Below are 22,615 nucleotides of genomic sequence, written 5' to 3'. Positions count from 1 at the left end.
TTTTTTTTTTTTTTTTTTTGTGAAATGTTGCATTGTCTCCCCTGATTCTAAGTATAGTCGAATCGCTTGGTTTGAGCAAGTAAAACTATTTTTATAAGCATTTTAAGCAAGGTTTATGGAAAAATGAATGGCGGATGAAATCCCATGAAGAGGGAGAGGTTGCTTATAAAAATTGTTTTACTTGCTCAAACCAAGCGATTCAACTATACTTAGAATCAGGGGAGACAATGCAACATTTCACTCACAAAAAAAAAATATATATCGTATCGTTATCCATATATAATTATCACAGCCTGAGTGTAGAGATGTACCATATCGTATCATTATCCATATATCATTATCACAGCCTGAGTGTAGAGATGTACCATATCGTATCATTATCCATATATCATTATCACAGCCTGAGTGTAGAGATGTACCATATCATATCATTATCCATATATCATTATCAGAGCCTGAGTGTAGAGATGTATCATATCGTATCGTTATCCATATATCATTATCACAGCCTGAGCGTGGAGATGTGCCATATCGTATCGTATCGTTATCCATATATCATTATCACAGCCTGAGTGTAGAGATGTACCATATCGTATCGTTATCCATATATCATTATCACAGCCTGAGTGTAGAGATGTATCATATCGTATCGTTATCCATATATCATTATCACAGCCTGAGTGTAGAGATGTACCATATCGTATCATTATCCATATATCATTATCACAGCCTGAGTGTAGAGATGTACCATATCGTATCATTATCCATATATCATTATCACAGCCTGAGAGTAGAGATGTACCATATCGTATCGTTATCCATATATCATTATCACAGCCTGAGTGTAGAGATGTACCATATCGTATCATTATCCATATATCATTATCACAGCCTGAGCGTAGAGATGTACCATATCGTATCATTATCCATATATCATTATCACAGCCTGAGAGTAGAGATGTACCATATCGTATCATTATCCATATATCATTATCACAGCCTGAGTGTAGAGATGTACCATATCGTATCGTTATCCATATATCATTATCACAGCCTGAGTGTAGAGATGTACCATATCGTATCGTTATCCATATATCATTATCACAGCCTGAGTGTAGAGATGTACCATATCGTATCATTATCCATATATCATTATCACAGCCTGAGCGTAGAGATGTACCATATCGTATCATTATCCATATATCATTATCACAGCCTGAGCGTAGAGATGTACCATATCGTATCATTATCCATATATCATTATCACAGCCTGAGTGTAGAGATGTACCATATCGTATCATTATCCATATATCATTATCACAGCCTGAGTGTAGAGATGTACCATATCGTATCGTTATCCATATATCATTATCACAGCCTGAGTGTAGAGATGTACAATATCGTATCGTTATCCATATATCATTACAATCAGGGTATTCAGGGGAGATGGACTGCCGTGAAGCTAGCTGCTGCTATGATCGGCCAGAGAGAGAGAGGTGACGTAGAACCCTTGCTATATATATGAGAATATCTGACGTCATTGCAGATGTCATACTTTGACTTTGACTGACCACGTCATACTAGAACTTGACTGACGTCACGGGGTGATCAGGTTATGCATGTGTGGCCTTCTGCTTGACATTTGGTCAGGAGACCTCACATGAAACAGCGAAGTTTGTGTTCAGCAAGATCATTTCGAGGAAGACTTTTATCACTTTTGAAGCATAAGTGCAATTTTAACGCAATTTTCAGAAAACGCTTCAAAAGTCATAAAAGTGAAGTGAAGTGATTGGTGAAAATTATATTGTTGAACCCAAAGTTAGCTGTTTTCATCAACTTTTGTTAACCACAGATCTTATTTCAGGCATTTAACCAAAATCCTCATAGGTTTTTTTTTGGGGGGGGGGGGTCCCATTGCCTTTTACACCTAGGAACCAGGAAGTGCTAGCATCCAGGTCTTCCGGACTCCCTCCTGCAGTACTCTTATCAGCCACCCCTACCTGGACTCCTCCCTGCAGTACTCTTATCAGCCACCCCTACCTGGGCTCGAACGCGCGGCGCGGGGTCGGTGCAGAAGTGCAGCAGATAGGGCGTGATGCGGTCCAGCAGGATGGCGGGGGCCAGCCGGGGGGCCAGGTGCAGCAGCAGCTCCAGAGACGCCAGCTTGGAGTCACAGGAGCGCAGAGTCTGCAGGCAGGACGTGATGACGGACACTAGGACCATGAGGCCCTGCTCCTCCCTCCGCTCCACCCTCTCCGCCTCCGCAGGGGAGGAGGAGCCTGCAGGGAGAGAGACACACCCACACTTTAATACAACAAGTACAATACAAGCTCCAAGTCAAGTTTTAAGTTTTATTTATATATAGCTCAGTATCACATTACATTACATCAGAGATGTGAAAAATAGACATATTCTTTACTTAAGTAGAAGTACAGTTACTAAAGTATAAAAGTAACAAGTATTTTGCCCGGCTGTTTCTGTTCAAAGCTAACTGATACGGACGCCATATTAAAGGTATACTATGCAACTATTTAAAGGGGGACTAACCCCCCCAGATTTCCTGCGAAACGGCTCTCCACTCGATCTGAAAACCCCGCAGGCAATATGGCCGCCCACACTCCTCTCCTTACCTGGCAGAATTTCTCCCCCATAAAGTAACATATCTTGGCCAATAAGTATGTAACATACAAAATAAAACAACCCGTAATATCTTAATTTTATGTAGAATGCAGAGGACATGTAACTGTTTAGTTAAACTTGCATTCCAGGAATATATTGTGCTCTAAAGATGACGATAGTGGCTCGAGACTGTTTCGTCCTGAAACCCACACGCTTTGCGGTGGTGGTTTTAGCGTAACCTATGTGCGATTCGAGGCGTAACGATCTATTATATTATCGGGATGATAGTGTTTCCCGCCTGGACGAGACAAGCAGCTGGACCATCACCCCACCAGATAACGCACCGTGTGACTGGAAAAGCACAGTTGCACCTCTGGAAATTATAGGTTACCGTAAATTCCGGACTATAAGCCGCGGCTTTTTTCCCGTTTTTTGGCCTTTTTTGCCCCCTGCGGCTTATATAACGGTGCGTCTTATCTATGGATTTTTCCAGCAAACGGCCACTCGGGAACCTCCAAAATCTATGGATGTTGGTATGAGGCAGAACGAGAGCAAGACAGACATTATGAGAGCGAGACCCTGATTGGATGATGTTGCAAAAAATGTGCCTCGCGACCTGATTGGAGCACTGTGCCACTACTCTCTCTCAGCCACTACGGTAAAACACCCTCCCTCCCTCCTCCCTCGCTCCGGGGGGAAAAAGGCAGCGATTGAGCCTGTAAGACAGTCTGAATGAAATTGAATGTAACATTCCCAATTCTATGTATTACATTCTAAAAAACTAACAGCAACATTTTGGAAGGCTAAGCCACACAACTAGCTCGTTGTAATCTAACATCATGCTTCAAAAGATGGAGAACTGGCTGTGTTACGACGATGGCGGCGATTGAGCCTGAAAGCCATGTCTGAGACAGTAGCGAGACAGGAACAACAACAGCAGCAGCAGCAAAGGATCATGCACAAACCCGAGACGAAAGGGACTGTCCGTCAGGGCGCGGACGACTGTGTGTCAGCAACTCCCTCCCGACTACCAGGAGAAAATTACAAACTTCGGCGAATTCACACAAAGAAAGATCAAGGAATATTCCATCGGACCGGAGCAGATCATAAATATGGATGAAGTGCCTTTGACGTTCGACCTGCCTCTCACTAGGACTGTTAACAAGAAAGGTGAATCGTCCATCACGTTGAGAACCACAGGTCACGAGAGAACGAATTTCACTTGTGTTCTTGGCTGCACAGCAGCTCCCGCCGATGGTGATTTTTAAGCATCTCACAATGTGTGATTTTGTCTGGGGATTAGTGACCTGACTTTTGTTTTGTTGAAATGTTAATAAATGGGAGCTTCCCCAAACAGCCATCTCTTTCCCGACAATCCCCTCTGTGCACGAAGCCTTACATATGGTAATTAAACATCAAAACACCCGCGGCTTATAGACCGGTGCGGCTTATAGAAGAAAAAAATAGTCACCTTTGAAGGTGCGTCTTATAGACCGGTGCGCCTTATAGTCCGGAATTTACGGTAATTCTTATTGGCTGTTTATACTTTCAAATAGTACTATTACAGAAGCGATGGTTTTGAGGGAAAACGTTTGTATAAGTCTATATAATGTTTTTTAATGAAATAGTTGCATAGTATACCTTTAATATCATTTGAAGACTGCATTTTACATTATTATTTCATAACGTGGTGAATGCATGAGTCACAACATGTGTAAGAGCATGTGTAATGTGTAATGTGTAATAAGAGCATTTTGGAGCTGTTGGAATGTGTATTTGGTGACTTAATTAGTAGGCTAGCCAGGACCATAGACTACCATTCATTGTGCTAAGCTAACTAGCGGGAGGGGCGGGTCGCTACTTTTCTACAACACGCACAATATTGATTCAGTCAGTTTCTTTTTTTCTAAAGTGGTTTTTATATTTGTATTGTTATTTCAGTGACCCCCCCCCCCCCCACCTCACCTCCTCTGAGGTTGAGCAGGATGTTGTCCAGGTCTTTGCGGATCACCAGCACGCGCTCGTCAGCAGACTGGAAGGTTTCCTTGGCGAACTGGGCCATGTAGGGCTGCAGGAAGGTATAGAAGATGTCCGGGAAGGCTTTCCCCCGCTCCTGCTTCAGGTACTCCTCTGCTGTCAGGCGCTTCTCCGGCTCCCGCTGCACCATCTGAGCCACCTGATCACAAGAACACAGCACAGCACAGCTCACAATCAAACATCACACACACTCAGACACTACAACACACACCAGCTCACAATCAAACATCACACACATACGGGCACTTTACACGAGGACGGTTTCCTATGGTGACGGGGAATTATTGTATCGTTAGTAGAGCTGCCGAAAATAATCGATTCAGAGATGCATCGCGATGCTTAATAGGACGATTCTGAATCGATTAACAAATATCAAAAATCGATTATTAAAAAAAAAAAAAAAAAAAAAAAAAAATTATAATCAAATAAAATAGAATGTAAGTACATGCAGTTGTTTATTTTAATTATGGATCATAATACAATGCAATTCCAAATGCACTTTTATTTTAAAAGTAGCCACACAGTGAGAAAAAAGAAAGTGAGAAAAAAGAAATCATGTATTGCGGAAAAAGTGATGCATCGATTTAAGATGCATCGCGATGCATCGAGATGCATCGGAGATGCATCGAGATGCATCGTATAATCGAATCGAATCGAATCGTAGACTTGTATAATCGAATCGTATCGAATCGTGAGATCAGTGAAGATGCACAGCTCTAATCGTTAGTGCCACCCTTTTAGACGGCGACGGCGAATTCGGGCTTAGGAAACGACGAAAACGTGAAACGTGAAGCTATCACCGCCTCACCAGCTCTCTGATGTGCTGGTCCTCGATCTTCAGGAGGACCTGCTCCGTCTGGAACTGGCCTTTGCGGTACAGCAGCAGCTGGGACAGGTCGAACAGAGGGACACCCTCTGTGAACAACTCTGCTATTACACAGCCTGCAGGAGAGGAGAGGAGAGGAGAAGAGAAGAGAAGAGAAGAGAGGAGAGGAGAGGAGAGGAGAGGAGAGGAGAGGAGAGGAGAGGAGAGGAGAGGAGAGGAGAGGAGAGGAGAGGAGACACACAGAGCAGTGGCATCATCTCTACCTGCTGTCACTTAAGGCCCACGTCTGATCAATCCAACATGTCCCAGGACCACCTTCCCAAATCATTTAGGAGAAAAGAAAAGACAAACAACAACAACAAACATGACAAAAAGGGGGGGGGGGACTGGGCTGTAAGTGTGTTATGTCACTGTCAGGTGTGTGGTGATATTCAAACATAACTGCTCATTGAAATTATGCATTTAATTTGACTTTTTTATGTTTAGATTAGGACTGGGGCGATATGACGATATATATAATTTTCACGATAGAAAAGATCTATCGTTTCATATGATGCTCTATCATTTATATCGTGTTGCAAATCACACTCTTTACGGCAATATTGTCCGTCATTTGTGCTGTGCTTTTGTCATTCAGTTTTTTTTTTTTTACTCACGTCCACACGCAACTGTAAAACTAAGACACTTGCGGTTCTAATGAGCCCAATTTCCTTCAGATATCTTTATGTCAGAGGTCAAGGGACAACTTCGCCGACTTTGGCGCTATTTTACCCCCGTGCTAGCAAGCTAGCATAAGATCGTTGGTGCCTACAGATCCGGCTGGATGTCTAGTTTCCGCCAATACCAGAAGCTCCACTCCAGCTCAAAAACACAGACTCACGGCCCACTCATTTTCTGAGCTTCAACTTGAAAATATTTTGCCCACTAGAGGGCACTCACAGCCCATGACCCGGTGGTTGAGTGAGTTTTGGACACTGACTGGCTCACCTGCTAAGGACTGATAAACTAACTAAAAAGCCTGCCAAGACAAATCTTTTGTGTCGGGAAGTGTAGCAGTAGATTCCCTGCCTACCAACACGAGAGTCGCAGGTTCGCAACCTCGCGTTAGCTCCGGCTTGGTCGGGCGTCCATGCAGGCACGATTGGCTAGTGTCTGCGGGTGGGAAGCCGGATTGAGGGTATTTGTCCTGGTCGCTGCACTAGCGCCTCCTCCGGTGAGTCGGGGTGCCTGTTCGCGAGGAACGGAACTGGTGGGAATAGCGTGATCCTCCCACGTGCTACGTCCTGCCGGTGAAGCTCCCCCGCTGTCAGGTTAAAAGAAGCGGCTGGCAACTGCACATGTGACGGAGGAAGCATGGTGCTAGTCTACGGCTCTCCCCAGATCGGCAGAGGGTGGAGCAATGACCGGGGCAGCAGAGGGAAATGGAGGGGGAATTCAGAAAAAAAAAGAATAATAATAATAGTCAAAATAATTAATTATGCTAATAATAAATGACAATAACATTATGCTGCATGAGCTGTCTGGAGTAAAGTAGTTTTGTCTGTTTGTTTTGTCTGTTTGGTTTGGTTTGTTTTGTTTTGTGTGTGTGTGTGTGTGTGTGTGTGTGTGTGTGTGTGTGTGCGTGTGTGTGTGCGTGTGCGTGCGTGTGTTTTCAAGGACTTTCCATGCCAAATTCCCTCAAATTCAAAGTTCCAACACGACATAGTTTGAGATTCATTGCTGAGGATGTTTCTAATGAGAACCAGCGGGCTTTACAGAAGCTCACAGATAACGAAGAAGAAAGCGAGGCTTGAAAAGTCCAACACAACCTAGTGAGAGGTGGTGCTGCTGTACCTGCGGAGAAGATGTCCATGGCCTGCTTCAGCTCCCCGCGGCTCCTCTGGTTGTTGCTGGTCAGGTCCACCAGGGGGGTGTTGTGGTCGCTCTCCGTGGTGGCGAACAGGCTGCCGTCCACGAAGCGCTCGGGGGCGATGTAGCAGGTGCGGCGCCGCGACGTGTCGAAGAAGTAGTTGAAGTCGGCCGGGTTGTCCTCCGGCAGGTAGGTGGGCTTGAAGCTGGCGAAGTCTGTGAGGAGCACCCAGTTCCAACTGGTCACCATCACGTTCTCTGTCTTGATGTCACCGTGACGCACGCCCGCCTGGGTTCAACAGCATGGTGCAGGTTGAGACCACATTACATTCATATGTGGGAGGGGGATATAGCAATGGGATTTAAATATAATAATTATAATTATAATAATAATAATAAATAATAATAATAACAATAATAATAATAATAATAATGATGATAATGATAATAATAATAATAATAATAATAATAATAATAATAATAATAATAATAATAATGACACATAGCTGCATCTAGACTGTTTTTTGTAAAGCAGCTGGCCCTGGTGGCCTGTAAACAAATATGTGTTTGTTTTTGTTTTTGGGGGTATTTTCGTACTAATCATGAGCCCAACTCCTTAATGGATTTAAACTAGAGTAATATGCAGTGAAGATAATCACTGGCAAATGCATGTTTTTTCCACGTTTTTAACATTAAGTGCATGGATGCACAAAAGGTGACAGATACAAGGGCAGACATGATAAAACCACTCAGAAATCCTGCTATTTTAGGATGAAAAAGGTGACTGTTACCTAAAGGTGACTAGTTTACATGTTGTGACTATCGTTATATTATCTAACACGTTCCACATGTTGATAATCCTAATATGCGTGATCAAAAAGTGCGTTAAAACAGGACTGACTAGTGCTGTCTGTTGCCCATCAACAGGAAGCGCGCTCCGTACATAACGTTATGTTTACGTCATTTCCAATGTGCAGAGTTTAACGGTACAGAGCAGCAGCACATTGTTGGGTCTCGGTCTAAATACTCCCACATGATCGATCGTGGACGATGTTTTGTAGCTTGTCCTGTCCCTGTCGCTTGGGAGATGGAAATAACAAATCCATGTGATAGACGGAGCCAACTTCACTTTCACATTAGCCGCTTCCGCGCTATCCAACAACAACAATATGGCTTCCGGTCGGATGTCCCCCCGAAATAAAAGCCATTAGTCTAATGCACTCATAAGCCATTAAACACTTTTATTTTGAAATCTGATATTGGAACGGAGCTATCTAGTGTATTAATGATCTTTTATTTACTTAATTCCAATGCACGTTATGCAAGTCAACGCATTTACGTGGTCGATGACGTCGACTAAGTTGACCCGTCGGGGACAGACAGCCCGAATACCTATTATAGACCTTATTCGGTAACCCCGGACAGCGCCATATTGTTGACATACCGTCCTGCAGCTGACAACTATAGTAACGGCCTTATTGTCGTTTCTGTTCCATTACAAAATAGCGATAGTGATGACAGCAATAAAAACCCCAGAGTTGTTGTTTGTATGCTGCCGTTAATGCCTGTAATAATAAACAAAAGAAAAAACGAGGTGAACAGACTTTGCTGTGAGGAGCTGTCAGAAAGTTTCACCTGTCTCTCCTAACTATCCACACATCTCTCCTGTGCTGCTGACGTATCCTCCGTCTCGCTCCCTTCACGTCTGAGGACGGTAGAGATAGAAACAAACCACGGGGACTTTATTGCTGTCATCACTACAGCCATGCCTAACGCAGGTCACCATCCAATTTGGAACGATACAGGTAACGCTAACGGCGGCTAGCTTCCTATAAACGCTGCTCTCACATAGGTTGTCACTTAAAACTGCAGCGCTATGTCAACAATATGGCGACGGTGGGCGTGAGTGTACGTGAGTGACGTCGAATAAGGTCTATTCCAAAAGTGGATGACGGGCTCAGCTGTGATATCATACATTCTGTGAACAAGCTATAGATCTCAAACATGTCTCCTCTATGTCTCCTGTATACGGCTGCGCCTGACATCCTGCATTTAATACATTCGCATATGTGGTCGCAGTTATTGCGAATTCGCACTTGTTTCTATTTGATTGACTTCATAAGGATAGCAGAGCGAGCTTGCAAATTGAAGATGAGCTCTCTCTCACCCTGTGCGCCTGGTCCACGGCCATGAGGATCTGGAAGGCCAGCCAGCGCTTCTCCACGCCGTTCAGGAAGGGCCGCGTGCTGATGCGGTCGTACAGGTTGTCGCGCACGTACTGCCGGAACAAGATGGCCGCCTTCTCCGTCAGCGAGGTCTTCTGGAAGGGCAGGCAGTTCTGGCAGGAGTGCAGTCTGATCTTCAGCTCCTCCAGCTCCTGCTTGTAGCTGCTGAGCGGCAACGACGGGTCGTGGATGGCGAAGACTTTGACCACCACCAGCCCCTCGCGGTGTTTGGCACGGGCCACCTTGAAGCAGGGGTGTAAATCACAAGTTTCATCACGATACGATATTATATCGCTTCTCTGGACAACGATACGATATTTTGCTGATATCAAAGTCTGCCATGATACGACCAATTCAGGGGTCTGTGACCGATATGAGACAATATGATATGCTCATTAAACACAATCAGTTACATTTATATCAACTCACAAGATGCAATTAAAATATGATTTGACCATTTTATTTCTGAGCTCTTCCAGACGTTTAAATGAAAAACAATCTATTCTTTTTAATAAAAAAATTAATTCCTGTTCACTATAAAGTGACCATTTCTCATGTTTAAGTGCAAAAAAAAATCAACTTAAAGAGCCCTTGATGGCCTTTAATTATGAATATAAGCCATGCACATCTATGCGTCTTCACCCTGGATTTACAAGCTGTATCTTAGATATATCAATGTTGTCCCTTTGGATTAGGGGTGTCAAAAATAATCGATTATAAGATGCATCGCGATGCGGACCTGCACGATTCTGCATCGATTCACAAATGTCAAAAATCGATTATAAAAAAAAAAAATAATAATAATAATAAAATAAAATATAATGGAAGTACATGCAGTTGTTTATTTTAATTATGGATCATAATACAATGCAATTCCAAATGCACTTTTATTTTAAAAGTAGCCACACAGTGAGAAAAAATAAAGTGAGAAAAAATAAATCATGTATTGGGGAAAAAAGGGATGCATCGATTTAAGATGCATCGAGATGCATCGATAATCGTATCGAATCGTGAGGCCAGTGAAGATTCACAGCCCTACTTTGGATGATATTGGATGGTCGATGGTTGAAGCGAGACATGGACGAGACATCATCCCTACCTTGAAGAAGCGTGTGCTGCCGAGGCTCTTGTCGTACTCGTGGTCGTGGATGTCAGAGAAGTAGCTGTCCACAGAGAGGATCTGAGAGAGGGCGATGCCTGCCAGCTGGTTACCCATGATGCTTCAGCACACGTCTGAGAATAGAGACTACATTACCCATGATGCTTCAGCACACGTCTGAGAATAGAGACTACATTACCCATGATGCTTCAGCACACGTCTGAGAATAGAGACTACATTACCCATGATGCTTCAGCACACGTCTGAGAATAGAGACTACATTACCCATGATGCTTCAGCACACGTCTGAGAATAGAGACTACATTACCCATGATGCTTCAGCACACGTCTGAGAATAGAGACTACATTACCCATGATGCTTCAGCACACGTCTGAGAATAGAGACTACATTACCCATGATGCTTCAGCACACGTCTGAGAATAGAGACTACATTACCCATGATGCTTCAGCACACGTCTGAGAATAGAGACTATATTACCCATGATGCTTCAGCACACGTCTGAGAATAGAGACTACATTACCCATGATGCTTCAGCACACGTCTGAGAATAGAGACTACATTACCCATGATGCTTCAGCACACGTCTGAGAATAGAGACTACATTACCCATGATGCTTCAGCACACGTCTGAGAATAGAGACTACATTACCCATGATGCTTCAGCACACGTCTGAGAATAGAGACTCTCTAGGTTTAGGCAGATCATTTAACTTCTACTGACTGTGACTGACTGTCTACTTGACTTCAGGGATTAATTATCAGGACCTAAGCTGGAAGGGTCTTGGGCATTTCCAGACCCTTTATCACAACGTTGCCAGTTAGGAGATGGGCATCACTTTTGACATCAACTAAACAACATCTTTAGCAAAATAAGTTCATATTTAGTTACAGTTAATCAAACAACGATAGATATATTCCTTCACTCTCCTTGCCCTGCACATCAGAGGGGATTTAGAAGTGGATACTCGATGCCGAAATCTATGCCAGTGAAATGAATCTTGCTGCAACTCGAGTAATAACCTGTAAAGTGATACGATTTGACCTAATATGTGTTGAACAGACTCAGGATCAGCTGTAAAGTGATACGATTTGACCTAATATGTGTTGAACAGACTCAGGATCAGCATGTGAAGTGATACGATTTGACCTAATATGTGTTGAACAGACTCAGGATCAGCATGTGAAGTGATACGATTTGACCTAATATGTGTTGAACAGACTCAGGATCAGCATGCAGTGGATACGATTTGACCTAATATGTGTTGAACAGACTCAGGATCAGCATGTAAAGACTTAAGTGATACGATTTGACCTAATATGTGTTGAACAGACTCAGGATCAGCATGTAAAGTGATACGATTTGACCTAATATGTGTTTAACAGACTCAGGATCAGCATGTAAAGTGATACGATTTGACGGTGCCTAATATGTGTTGAACAGACTCAGGATCAGCATGCAGTGGATACGATTTGACCTAATCTGTGTTGAACAGACTCAGGATCAGCATGTAAAGTGATACGATTTGACCTAATATGTGTTTAACAGACTCAGGATCAGCATGCAGTGGATACGATTTGACCTAATATGTGTTGAACAGACTCAGGATCAGCATGTAAAGTGATACGATTTGACCTAATATGTGTTTAACAGACTCAGGATCAGCATGTAAAGTGATACGATTTGACCTAATATGTGTTGAACAGACTCAGGATCAGCATGTAAAGTGATACGATTTGACCTAATCTGTGTTGAACAGACTCAGGATCAGCATGCAGTGGATACGATTTGACCTAATATGTGTTTAACAGACTCAGGATCAGCATGTAAAGTGATACGATTTGACCTAATCTGTGTTGAACAGACTCAGGATCAGCATGCAGTGGATACGATTTGACCTAATCTGTGTTGAACAGACTCAGGATCAGCTGCAGTGGAGGGAAAAGCCCTATTATTAAAACAAGTGTGATCAAAATAAAAGGGTTTCCTTCTCTGTTTTACAGCTGCACAATATATCAACATGTACATGAAAAAATATCTAAAATATATAGTTCATATTAAATAAAAATGGTGCAGGTTTTCCTCTCATATTAAACAAAATACACAGCTGTGCAAATAATAAAAATGTAAATGGAACAAAAAATGACAAAATAACAACTGACCAAATACCTTGATAATGATTTTGAGACAACTAGCTCGATTCCTAAGGTGGAGACTCTGGAGAAACTACCTTTTCCCCTTAACTCACCCTTGTCCTCCTACTTATACTCCCCACCCACTTACTGTATATAGCCTTATCCGATGACATCACAATTGCTCGAGTGACATCACTAATGACATCACAATTGCTCGAGTGACATCAGTGATGACATCACTGTTGTTGACATCACAATTGCTCAAGTGACATCACTGACAACACTAGGGCTGGGACGGATCAGAAAACCCACGGATCGGATCACGTGACGGATTTTGAGCCACGGATCACGGATTTTTCGGATCAGAAAAAAAAAAAAAAAAGGCTATATCAGATTTTTTCTCTCAAAATTAGACTTTCGATTTGAATTTTTAATACTATTATACTTCTCTAACCATTTGTTGCCCTGCACAGCTCAAAAAAAAAAAATTCTCATGACACAATTTATGCTTTTACTCTGAAGGCAAAACAACCCAACTTCCTGTTTTAGGTGGCACTGCGCCTAACTTCCTGCCTGTTGCTTGCTAATGTAGTCACATGACACGGGTACAGACCAGACCGGGTGAGTCTAGAAACATAACGTTGATGCTACGTTATGCTACTCGGTGGCCCCACGTGTTGTTTTGTTGTTATGTGTCCAAGGCAACATTTCACCGTCCGGTGATAATGTGTTCGTGAAACGTGTGCGCGCGTGTGTGTGTGTGCGTGTTGTGGCTCTCGCTTCTTGTGCAGCGCGCAACATGCTGCTCGCATTCCTGTGCTTTTTCAGAGGTGTTGAAATAAGTTTGCTGTCTTTAGTAGCCACTAGCCACAGCCTTCAGAGAGACTTTACAGCGAAGGGATGAGGAAGCTCACTTGTGCTTGCCATGATGATGCCTGTCTGTGTCTGGCTGCGCGTTCTCATACGCGGACCACGACGTTCCGAACCGTGTGCCGAACCGTGGGGGCTGATCCGTACGGGTCACGGATTATCCGTGATCCGTCCCAGCCCTAGACAACACCAGTTAGCCAATTTTAAGTTATAAGTTAAGTTATCCTTTATTTATCCCCGTGGGGAAACTAAGATATTGTAGCGCTATTGGTGCTTTCACAAAATATTGATACGAGATTGTTGATCAATAATCATCAGTAATGTGGATATAATGACTAAATAGGAAAAGGCCAGTAGAACAGCTAGAACAGTCTGGTAAGTTCAGATCACTTCCCTGTAATGCAGCCTGTAAAACCTAATCTGATCTCATATGACGATATTGATATAATATTGATATATATTGCTCAACCCTATGGACAAAGTGAAACAATGCAGGTTGCAGATACAAGCTGAGATAGACGGACAGGCTGCCCACTGATGCTCCGCTTTGGTTGAAGTGATGAAAATAATGATTTTATATGCTCATTTTTTGTGTGTTAATGTTCCATCTGCAAATACTACTGGTCCTTTTTGGGTGATCTGTGCAAAAGTACAGTCTTAACACTGTTTACTGTTTAAAAAAGATGGAGGCATACATTAAGAGTATAACTTCTCCAGGCACCACTACACCATTGTTCATCCAAAATAAAGGACAGGTGTCATGCCGAGTTTTGCACCCCGCCGAGTTTTGCACCCCCACCATATTGTAACGTGTCGGGTAATCCAAGTATTACCTGTAATGTGATGTGCAACATAAGTGTCTCAACTGTAGCTAGGAACTAATGTATGAGGTCGGAGATTGGAGAACAGCGGGAGAGGAGAGACGGGCAGGCGCCGGACAGGTGAGGCTTTGTTGGGCTTGCCAGTCGCCTGAACATTTAGCTAGAGACTGCACTAAGAGTGCGAACGCTGGAAGAGACACACAGCCGGGGGAGCAGCCGGAACAACAGGCAGAGGAGCAGCGGAGTAGCGGAGCAGTGGAGCAGCCTGAGCAACAAGCGGCGGAGCAGCACAGAGCCGATTGTTCTGGGCAGGAGAGTGACTGTTGAGCCGGCCCAGGCTAGCTGCTCTGGAGCGGGGATCGTTTTGAACAGCCAGAGGGAAGTGAGCGACATCATCTGCAGAGCTGTTACAGTCGGGGGAGCGGCGCTCGTGTCCCCGGGGGAGCGAGAGGGGTCGGGGCCGGAGGAGACGGCCCGGCCAGGCCGCTGCACAGCCCCGACGGCTGCACTGCAGAAAGCCGAGGCGGAGATCGACGTCGATGGTGTTCGCCCTGCTGTCCTCAACACGCCGCACCCTGGGGGAGAGGGACGGGAGGATGAGCGAGGGCAAGAGGTGGAGCAGATAGACGAAGACAGGGCCATCTGGGAGGTCGACGGGCATGAGCGGAGACGCAGACAGATGGAGGATGCGGATATCGGTCCGGTGTATGCGTGGGTGGCGGCCGGACGCCGGCCCCCTGTGGAGGAGATTCACATGTTTTCCGGTGCCACGAAAGGACTGTGGAACATGTTTTCGGACCTGCAACTGGGTGGAGCTGGGGTTTTAGAGAGAAAGGGGCACGGGAAAAGCGGGACCCAGTGGGTGGTACCCGGTTGCCTGCGAGAATTGGCACTGAAGTGGATGCACAAGGGCCCATACGGTGATCGTGGGACCGAAGAGACACTCAGCCTCATCCGTGGACATTTCTACTGGGGCAAACAAAAGGAGGACGTGCGGAGATACTGCAGGGAGTGTGAGGTCTGTGGGGCACAAAAGGTGGGACAGACGCTTTAAAAGGGGGGATGGAAATAGTGGTTGAAGTGAAGTGGGATAAGGTGAATAAGAAAAAAAGGTTTAAATGAAGGTAATGGAAAAAGAATGATGTAAATGTTGGGGTTATTGTCTAACTGAAATGATATGTGGGTTGAATTTAAATGAATGGGGAAAGAGGAAAGAAATGATGTCAATGTGATGGGTTTGAGTTAAATTGAAGATGAGTGCAAAGAGAAAAGAGGGAATGTAAATGTTGGGGCTTGTGTTAAGTGAAAATGTTGGGGAAAAGGGTGCTAATGGGAAGTAACTAAATGATGGTGGGAGTGAATGCAAAATTAAGGGGTGTTAAAGAGAAGGGCTATTGGAATGGGAATGTGAACGGAAATGTGGGTCGAATTTAAAGGAATGGGAAAAGAGGGAAGAAATGAAAAGAAATGCAAATGGTGGTGGTGGAATGAAAATTAAGAAGTAGTGAAATAATAAGAGACAAATTGGGGGAATACAAAGTGTTGTGGGGTGGTGTGTTTTGGTACAGGGGGATATGTGTGGGTTGTGGGCGTTAACGTGGGCGTTAACAAATGTTGGGTGAGGAGTATGTAACGTGTCGGGTAATCCAAGTATTACCTGTAATGTGATGTGCAACATAAGTGTCTCAACTGTAGCTAGGAACTAATGTATGTGGGTGTGTTCCTAGGGGAAACGGGGTATATAGGACCAGCGGCCGGGGTGCCGGGGGGAGTCTAGCTATGGAGCGAGCTGAGACGGTTGTTGTGTCTAGAGCTAGCTCTGTGAAGCTAGCTGCTAGGAGCTAAAGAAGCCTGTGAATAAAGAACCTGTACCAACTACAACTCTCCGTTCCTTGGCGTATCACCGATACGTTACAATATGTTGGGGCTGTTTTAACTTAAAAACAGGGATGCAAATGTCGGCAGGTAAAAATCGCCGAGATTTGCACCCCTCTCCATAAAGCCAGGAGAGATCCCCGGGTCTCGAGGTCATCTGCACCCGGATTTTAACCACCAAAGTCGGCTTCCATGAGCCAGAAGAGAGCCCCAAGCATGGAAGTCACCTCCACGCGGATCTAACGCATCAAAGTCGGTCTGCATGAGCCAGGACAGACCCCCTGGCTTGGAGATCACGTCTACTCAGACAATTATATCATGTTTAAACAGTTAAGTTTCCGTATAAATCATTACAATATGCTCCCGGAAGGTGGGGATGCAAAACTCGGCATGACACCGGCTCAAACGTTATCGCAATGAGTGGTGACGTCACTGCCTGACTGGAGCTGAGTCACATGACTTGCTGCACTACACAACAGCTCTGTGACAGCGCTACTTTAGCATGTAGCTAACTGTTCGCTCCGATGTTATAACGTTAGCAAACCATTATAAGTTTAGATGTGATGTTTACCAGTCAGGTGACGCTGTGGTGACCGGGACTCCTGCGCCTGCGCTGTGGTGTTTATGTTGCTGTTAGCTTTAGCTGCCCAGCGGCTCTCTCTGTCTCCAGGCGGTCTGTGTTCAGGCTGAGCTCGCCTGTCTGTCCGCTAGCTTCATGTTCTTCTCTGTGGGTGAATAAGCTACACAGCCGCCATTCTGTCCACAGCTGTTCACTCGCATCGAGTTATGCTGTGGTAGAAAAGCCACAGTGTGACTGGTAAAGCAAAGTAACGTTAGCGGTCTCTACGCTGTCTCTGCTTTGCTGCTGTTGGTTGGTTTCCAGCTGTTGTTGTTATTCCGAGTCAGGGGTCAGAGTACCGACAGCGCCCCTACTGGGCAACGGGAGTTAAAACAAAGATGTGTGTTTTTCTTCTTCTTCTTTTGAGTTTAATGGCGGTTGGCAAACAGCTTTTTGTGCATTACCACCACCTACTGGAGGTTGATGTCTTCTTCATAGTGGAATCTTACAGTGATTGATTGATTGATTGATTGAAAAGTTTATTTCTATAGGGACAGATACATAAACATAGAGCATTCACATTGTTATATATCCTAACAATTTATAGCCTAAGCTAGTTTGCAATGTTTGTCCCTAGATGTTATAAGGCAAATATAAAAACAGGGTACAGAATACAGCTGTTAGGTTACACAAAATATAAAACATAAAACAAATATACATCTGTTATGTACAGTATACACGATATGTAGTAAAAATACATTAGTGTGTTAATGTAATATATTATTGACATCAAGGATAACAACATAAGATTAGCAACTTAAAATGGGGAGTTTTATCAGGGACTGACTAGTCTCCTTCATCAGCTTATTTCTATCAGTGTTCAAACTACTGGTGGGGGGGAAGTAGGCTACTTCATAGCTTAACTACGAAATTAGTGTCCGCTGTTTATCTCCCTTTCTGCTGCAGCATGTTGAAGAAATAAATGTTCAGTTTGAACAACACCCGTTCTGATCATTATAGAGCAAGATTCATTCATTCATTCATTTTTATTTGTTCCTGTCATGAAAATGCACAATTATACAATATACATTTGGTTACACAATACATCACAATACATGTTTGAAATCAATGCTTTTCATGACTGAAAAGGAGCAGAAAGAAGAATATAATTCTTATTTTTTATCTGCCCCTTACTTGAACACAAATAATCTATAAATGGTCTGTCATTTACAGATACCTACACCATCAACACCGTGATTACAACAACATAAACAAAAATAACCTATAAAAGAAAAAAAAATACAAGCTTAAATCAAATAAAGCTAACATCCAATTAAGTTTCAAGTGCATAATCTCTAATTTGTCTCTCTTTATAAAAATTTTTTAAACTGAAAAATATTTGTACAACCCTTTAGGTCCTTCTGTTGAGAATTCCAAAGTTTTACACCAGCAACAGAAATACACATTTGTTTTAAAGTGGTCCAAGTAGCTTGATGATGGCTTCCGCTACACAACACTGTATTTACATATAGGCTACATTACATATTTGCGGGAATGAGAGGGATCTCACACTTGTGCTGATGTCCAGCATGACTGGTGACGAGGGAAACATGAGTTTGTTTACTGCGTCGCGCCATTCACCAGGTCCGCCTGGTGCGCGGGGTTCTGGAGGGGGGTCTCGGCCGGAGGTGTGGGACCCGGGCAGGGTGAGGGGCAGGGCGGGTGGTGGTGGTTGGGTGGTGGTTGGGGGGCTACCCTGGGTGTCTGCCCAGCGGAGGGGCACTTGGCCTGGGTGGTGGCAGCCTGGAGGTTGGGGTGGCTGGCCTGGGTCTCTGGGCCAAGGGTGGCTTTTGGCCTGGGTGGTGGCGGCCTGGGTGTCTGTGCCCAGCAGACACCTGCTCTCCCCTCCTCTCCTCTCCTCTCTTTTGATGTCACAATGATGTCACTGATGACATCATCAGTGATGTCACAATGATGTCACTGATTACATCACTGATGACATCATCACTGTTGACATCATCACTGTGTTGACATCATCACTGTGCCGGGGGCGGGGGGGGGGGGGGGGGCAAGCTCGCCCGAGACAAGCCCGGACATGTCTGCTGCCCCCAAAACCTCTATCTGCTGTACTGGCCTGGAACCTCCTCGTAACTCAGGAATGAAATACTTATAGCAGAACGAGAGGCCCCGCCCCCAGGCAGGTCCATGGGCGAGTGGTACACCTGTCTCACACGCAGGAGAACAAGGTTGAAATCCCAGTGGGAATTGTTTTATGCATTGATACTCGATGGGAGAGGAGAGGAGAGGAGAGGAGAAAGGAAGGAGAGGAGGAGAGGAGAGGAGAGGAGAGCAGCGGAGGGGGGGGGGGGGGGACTGCATAATCAGTCTATGTCAGATTATGCATGATGTAGCTATATGACTTTGTCATTGGATTATTCCAAAATGCTGCAGTAAAACCACTTGCTAATCATCAGGTAGGTAGACTGGGGAGTACTGAGCAAGAATCTGGTGGAGTTTGCAGGAAACAAATTGATTTGAAGTTTTCATGGCCTTTTGAAAATCAGCCTATGTAAAGAGGGCTATTATAGCGCCACCATGAGGTCAGTCTGACATAGATCCGTACCTAAATGTAATGCCTTCTTCCTTTGTCCATGCTTCACCCTTCCACCAAGTTTCATGAAAATGTGCATATTAGTTTTTGTCTAATTCTAATAAACAGACATACAGACAGACAAATGGCACCACAAACAACCTCATTGACAATTAATTATTAAAAATGTTGTCTTGAAGAACAATAAAGTAGCCTTAATGACAGATGTATGCATTTCAACAGGGGAAAGTGATAAGAAAAACATTATCTGTGCTGTTTACAACAATCTCTGTGGCCATTAGTAGCCTTTTCTGGGTGTACGAGGCGTACCTGAAGGCACCATGAGGGGCTCACCCACTCTTTACCGTGCAGAGCGAAGTAGACGCTCAATGGATTTTACGTGCAGATAGCGCGACTACGCTTCCCCAAAGTGCGGATGGCGTGACCGCAGTTTGATTTAGGCACGATCCACCCTCCATAGCACCGCCTTATTCCAACACACATGTAAAAAATAAAATATAGGAACTTCTTTGAAGGCACAATTGAAAAAACTCAGTTTAGCCTAGGCTATTGTTGTCTATTGTTTCTTGGGAGAGTTGTATTTATTTGGCACCATATATCAAACTACAGGCTGAGGAGGAGCAAACTGTTGAAAGTGAAAGTAAAATGTGTCAGTTCAGAGAGCGAGTCAGAGCGACTCCATTTTACATTGAGAGAGCAGAGCAGCAGGAGGGAGAAGCAGGGTGAGTGTTATTACATTATTATTCCTATCATTCTTTTATTCAGGGATGAAACTAGTCACCTTTAGGTACATTTAGGTGAGGTAAAAGTCACCTTTAGGTACATTTAGGTGAGGTAAAAGTCACCTTTAGGTACATTTAGGTGAGGTAAAAGTCACCTTTAGGTGCCTTTAGGTCAGGTAAAAGTCACCTTTAGGTACATTTAGGTGAGGTAAAAGTCACCTTTAGGTACATTTAGGTCAGGTAAAAGTCACCTTTAGGTACATTTAGGTCAGGTAAAAGTCACCTTCTCGCACTTGTGTTAAGTTAATGATTTGAGTGTTTTTTTTGTGTCTCTGCCCGGGCTGATATCTGTCACCTTTTTCCACTGAGTTTACGTCCCTGTTGTTTATTGTAAAACCCTCGGTCTTCTCCTGCGTTCACCTGCCTATTTTCCTCTCTCTCAACGCTCATAGAAGAGATGTAACAGTGAGATAATGACGTCAGTAAAACAAAGAGGGAAGTTGATCTGGGCGGTGGCCCTGTACTTCACAGAAGCCCAGAAAAAATTGAAAAAATAGAAAAAATAAATAAAGCTCGCACACTGCAAAGGCTCCAGTTAGGTGTGTTTTATTTGACACCGGTGGGTTACGTTTCGGGCAGCATGCCCTTCCTCAGACAGTGTGACATAGGAAGACGCCATCTTAAATACATGCATGGAACAGTCACATGACGCAGTCAAGTGGGTCAACTCGGTCATGTGACAGGAAAAGCTTGGATGAAGAAAGTTACATACAAATACAGTTTATACATTGTGATCAAAAGTGAAATTAGCACAGTTATGGTATATTGGCTATACTCCAGACTTTTATGTGGACAGAACCAAGTCTGTGACCACAGAGAAAACAACACATCTCCCACAAAATGGGCCTGGGCATCCACTAGAGGTGCCCAGGATGACAGTATACAGAAATAGGAATGGAACAATACAGATAATATATTATAAATGACAGATAAAGCAGGACAACTCACATATGCATTGTACTGCTAATTGAAATGAGTTCCAAAGTGGTATTAATGCCTGAATGCGAGATCTGTGAAGGAGAGATATATATATGTGTGACTATATGTACATACAGGAGGAAAGCTCACAGAAGCCCGACATGACGCAGTTTATTAAACCGTTAAATTAACCCAGTTTTATTCCATCTGTGTGTCTGAGACTCTGCGAGATGAGCGTCTTTCAGTCACATGACTCCTCATAAAGAGAGAAACGGCTTGTTGACTTTCTGCAGGCAGATCAGGACTTCAGAGCGGGGTGTGAAACTAATCTGCTTCATATTATATTAGGCCTACAGAGGGCCTACTACTGTACATGCGTCGACTTGCCTACAGAGTCTGACTGGTCCGCGTGTGTTGTGTCATCCGCCTGTCGTCTCTGACTGAGGGCGGAGGCGGAGTTCTCATAAACCAACAGTTTCACTGAAAACTGTGACCACCGTGGGTGACCACTGAGGGGCGCTGATGCACCTGTTCTACAGATTTCAGCACCTGACTGACAGTATCCACCCGACACTACAGCCAGCTGAGGATCTGCTTGAAAATGCAATTCTCATTGAAGACAAGTGTTGATAAAAAAAACAATAATGAGTGTGTGTGTGTGTGTGTGTGTGTGTGTGTGTGTGTGTGTGTGTGTGTGTGTGTGTGTGTGTGTGTGTGTGTGTGTGTGTGTGTGTGTGTGTGTGTGTGTGTGTGTGTGTGTGTGTGTGTGTGTGTGTGTGTGTGTGTGTGTGTGTGTGTCGCATTGAAATAGCACGGTGGACAGTAAGAGCGGTGCGGTGGGGGTTGGTGGCCAGACGTTTGCCGGAGTTCGATTCCCAGCGTTTCTAAACCGTGAGTCGCATAAAAAAACACACACATGACCAAACCATTTCCCTAACCTGAACCAAGTTGTTTTAATTGCCAAAATATAACCGTTTACCCCCCCCCCCCCCCCCCCCAGTATAACTGGTTTACCTCTGAGACTGACTGAAGTGTACAAGTGAGAAAATAACTCAAGCTTATTTGTATAGCACCTTTCACAGATACAAGATCACAAAGTCCAGAACATGTGGGAGGAGGAGGAGGAAGAAGATGGCAGAGCAGAGTCTCCAGTATCCAGCTGTCTGTCTATGAAGACTGATCGGTCTAAAGATCATCCTCCACACTTCAGTAATGAACCTGGACCTTCAGACACAAGGTAAGAGGACTGTTATACTGTAATGAGGAAATGTTATTTGATAACCTACACGATTGCACTGAAAACTACAGAGACAAGGAGTGACCATAGGGAAGAAAAACATGTTTTATGGAGGAAAAGATATACAGTATA

At 44.1% G+C, this 22,615-nt stretch overlaps 2 protein-coding genes across 2 annotated transcripts in view; one reads left to right on the top strand and one right to left on the bottom strand.

Moving 5' to 3' along the window:
* Window positions 1-16,995, bottom strand: part of LOC310800031 (phosphoinositide 3-kinase regulatory subunit 4-like) — a gene marked incomplete at its 3' end in the record, with an annotated part of 46,230 nt that extends 29,235 nt beyond the window's left edge. Inside the window, exons 1-7 of the mRNA XM_083662626.1 lie at window positions 16,948-16,995; window positions 10,655-10,788; window positions 9,498-9,797; window positions 7,316-7,619; window positions 5,465-5,598; window positions 4,585-4,795; window positions 2,041-2,279 (exon numbers count right to left, since the gene is read on the bottom strand). Of these exons, the coding sequence (XP_083518752.1) occupies window positions 2,041-2,279; window positions 4,585-4,795; window positions 5,465-5,598; window positions 7,316-7,619; window positions 9,498-9,797; window positions 10,655-10,771 (1,305 nt within the window). The 5' untranslated portion in view covers window positions 10,772-10,788; window positions 16,948-16,995. The remainder of the gene's footprint in view (window positions 1-2,040; window positions 2,280-4,584; window positions 4,796-5,464; window positions 5,599-7,315; window positions 7,620-9,497; window positions 9,798-10,654; window positions 10,789-16,947) is intronic.
* Window positions 16,996-22,352: 5,357 nt separating this feature from the next.
* LOC310799944 (NLR family CARD domain-containing protein 3-like) overlaps window positions 22,353-22,615 on the top strand; it is a gene marked incomplete at its 5' end in the record, with an annotated part of 25,484 nt that continues 25,221 nt past the window's right edge. Inside the window, one exon of the mRNA XM_083662553.1 lies at window positions 22,353-22,483. Within this exon, the coding sequence (XP_083518679.1) occupies window positions 22,353-22,483 (131 nt within the window). The remainder of the gene's footprint in view (window positions 22,484-22,615) is intronic.

The sequence above is a fragment of the Poromitra crassiceps genome (genome assembly GCF_964638095.1).
Source record: "Poromitra crassiceps genome assembly, chromosome: 29".
NCBI lineage: Eukaryota > Metazoa > Chordata > Actinopteri > Beryciformes > Melamphaidae > Poromitra > Poromitra crassiceps.
This window is presented reverse-complemented; position numbering and strand designations above follow the sequence as displayed.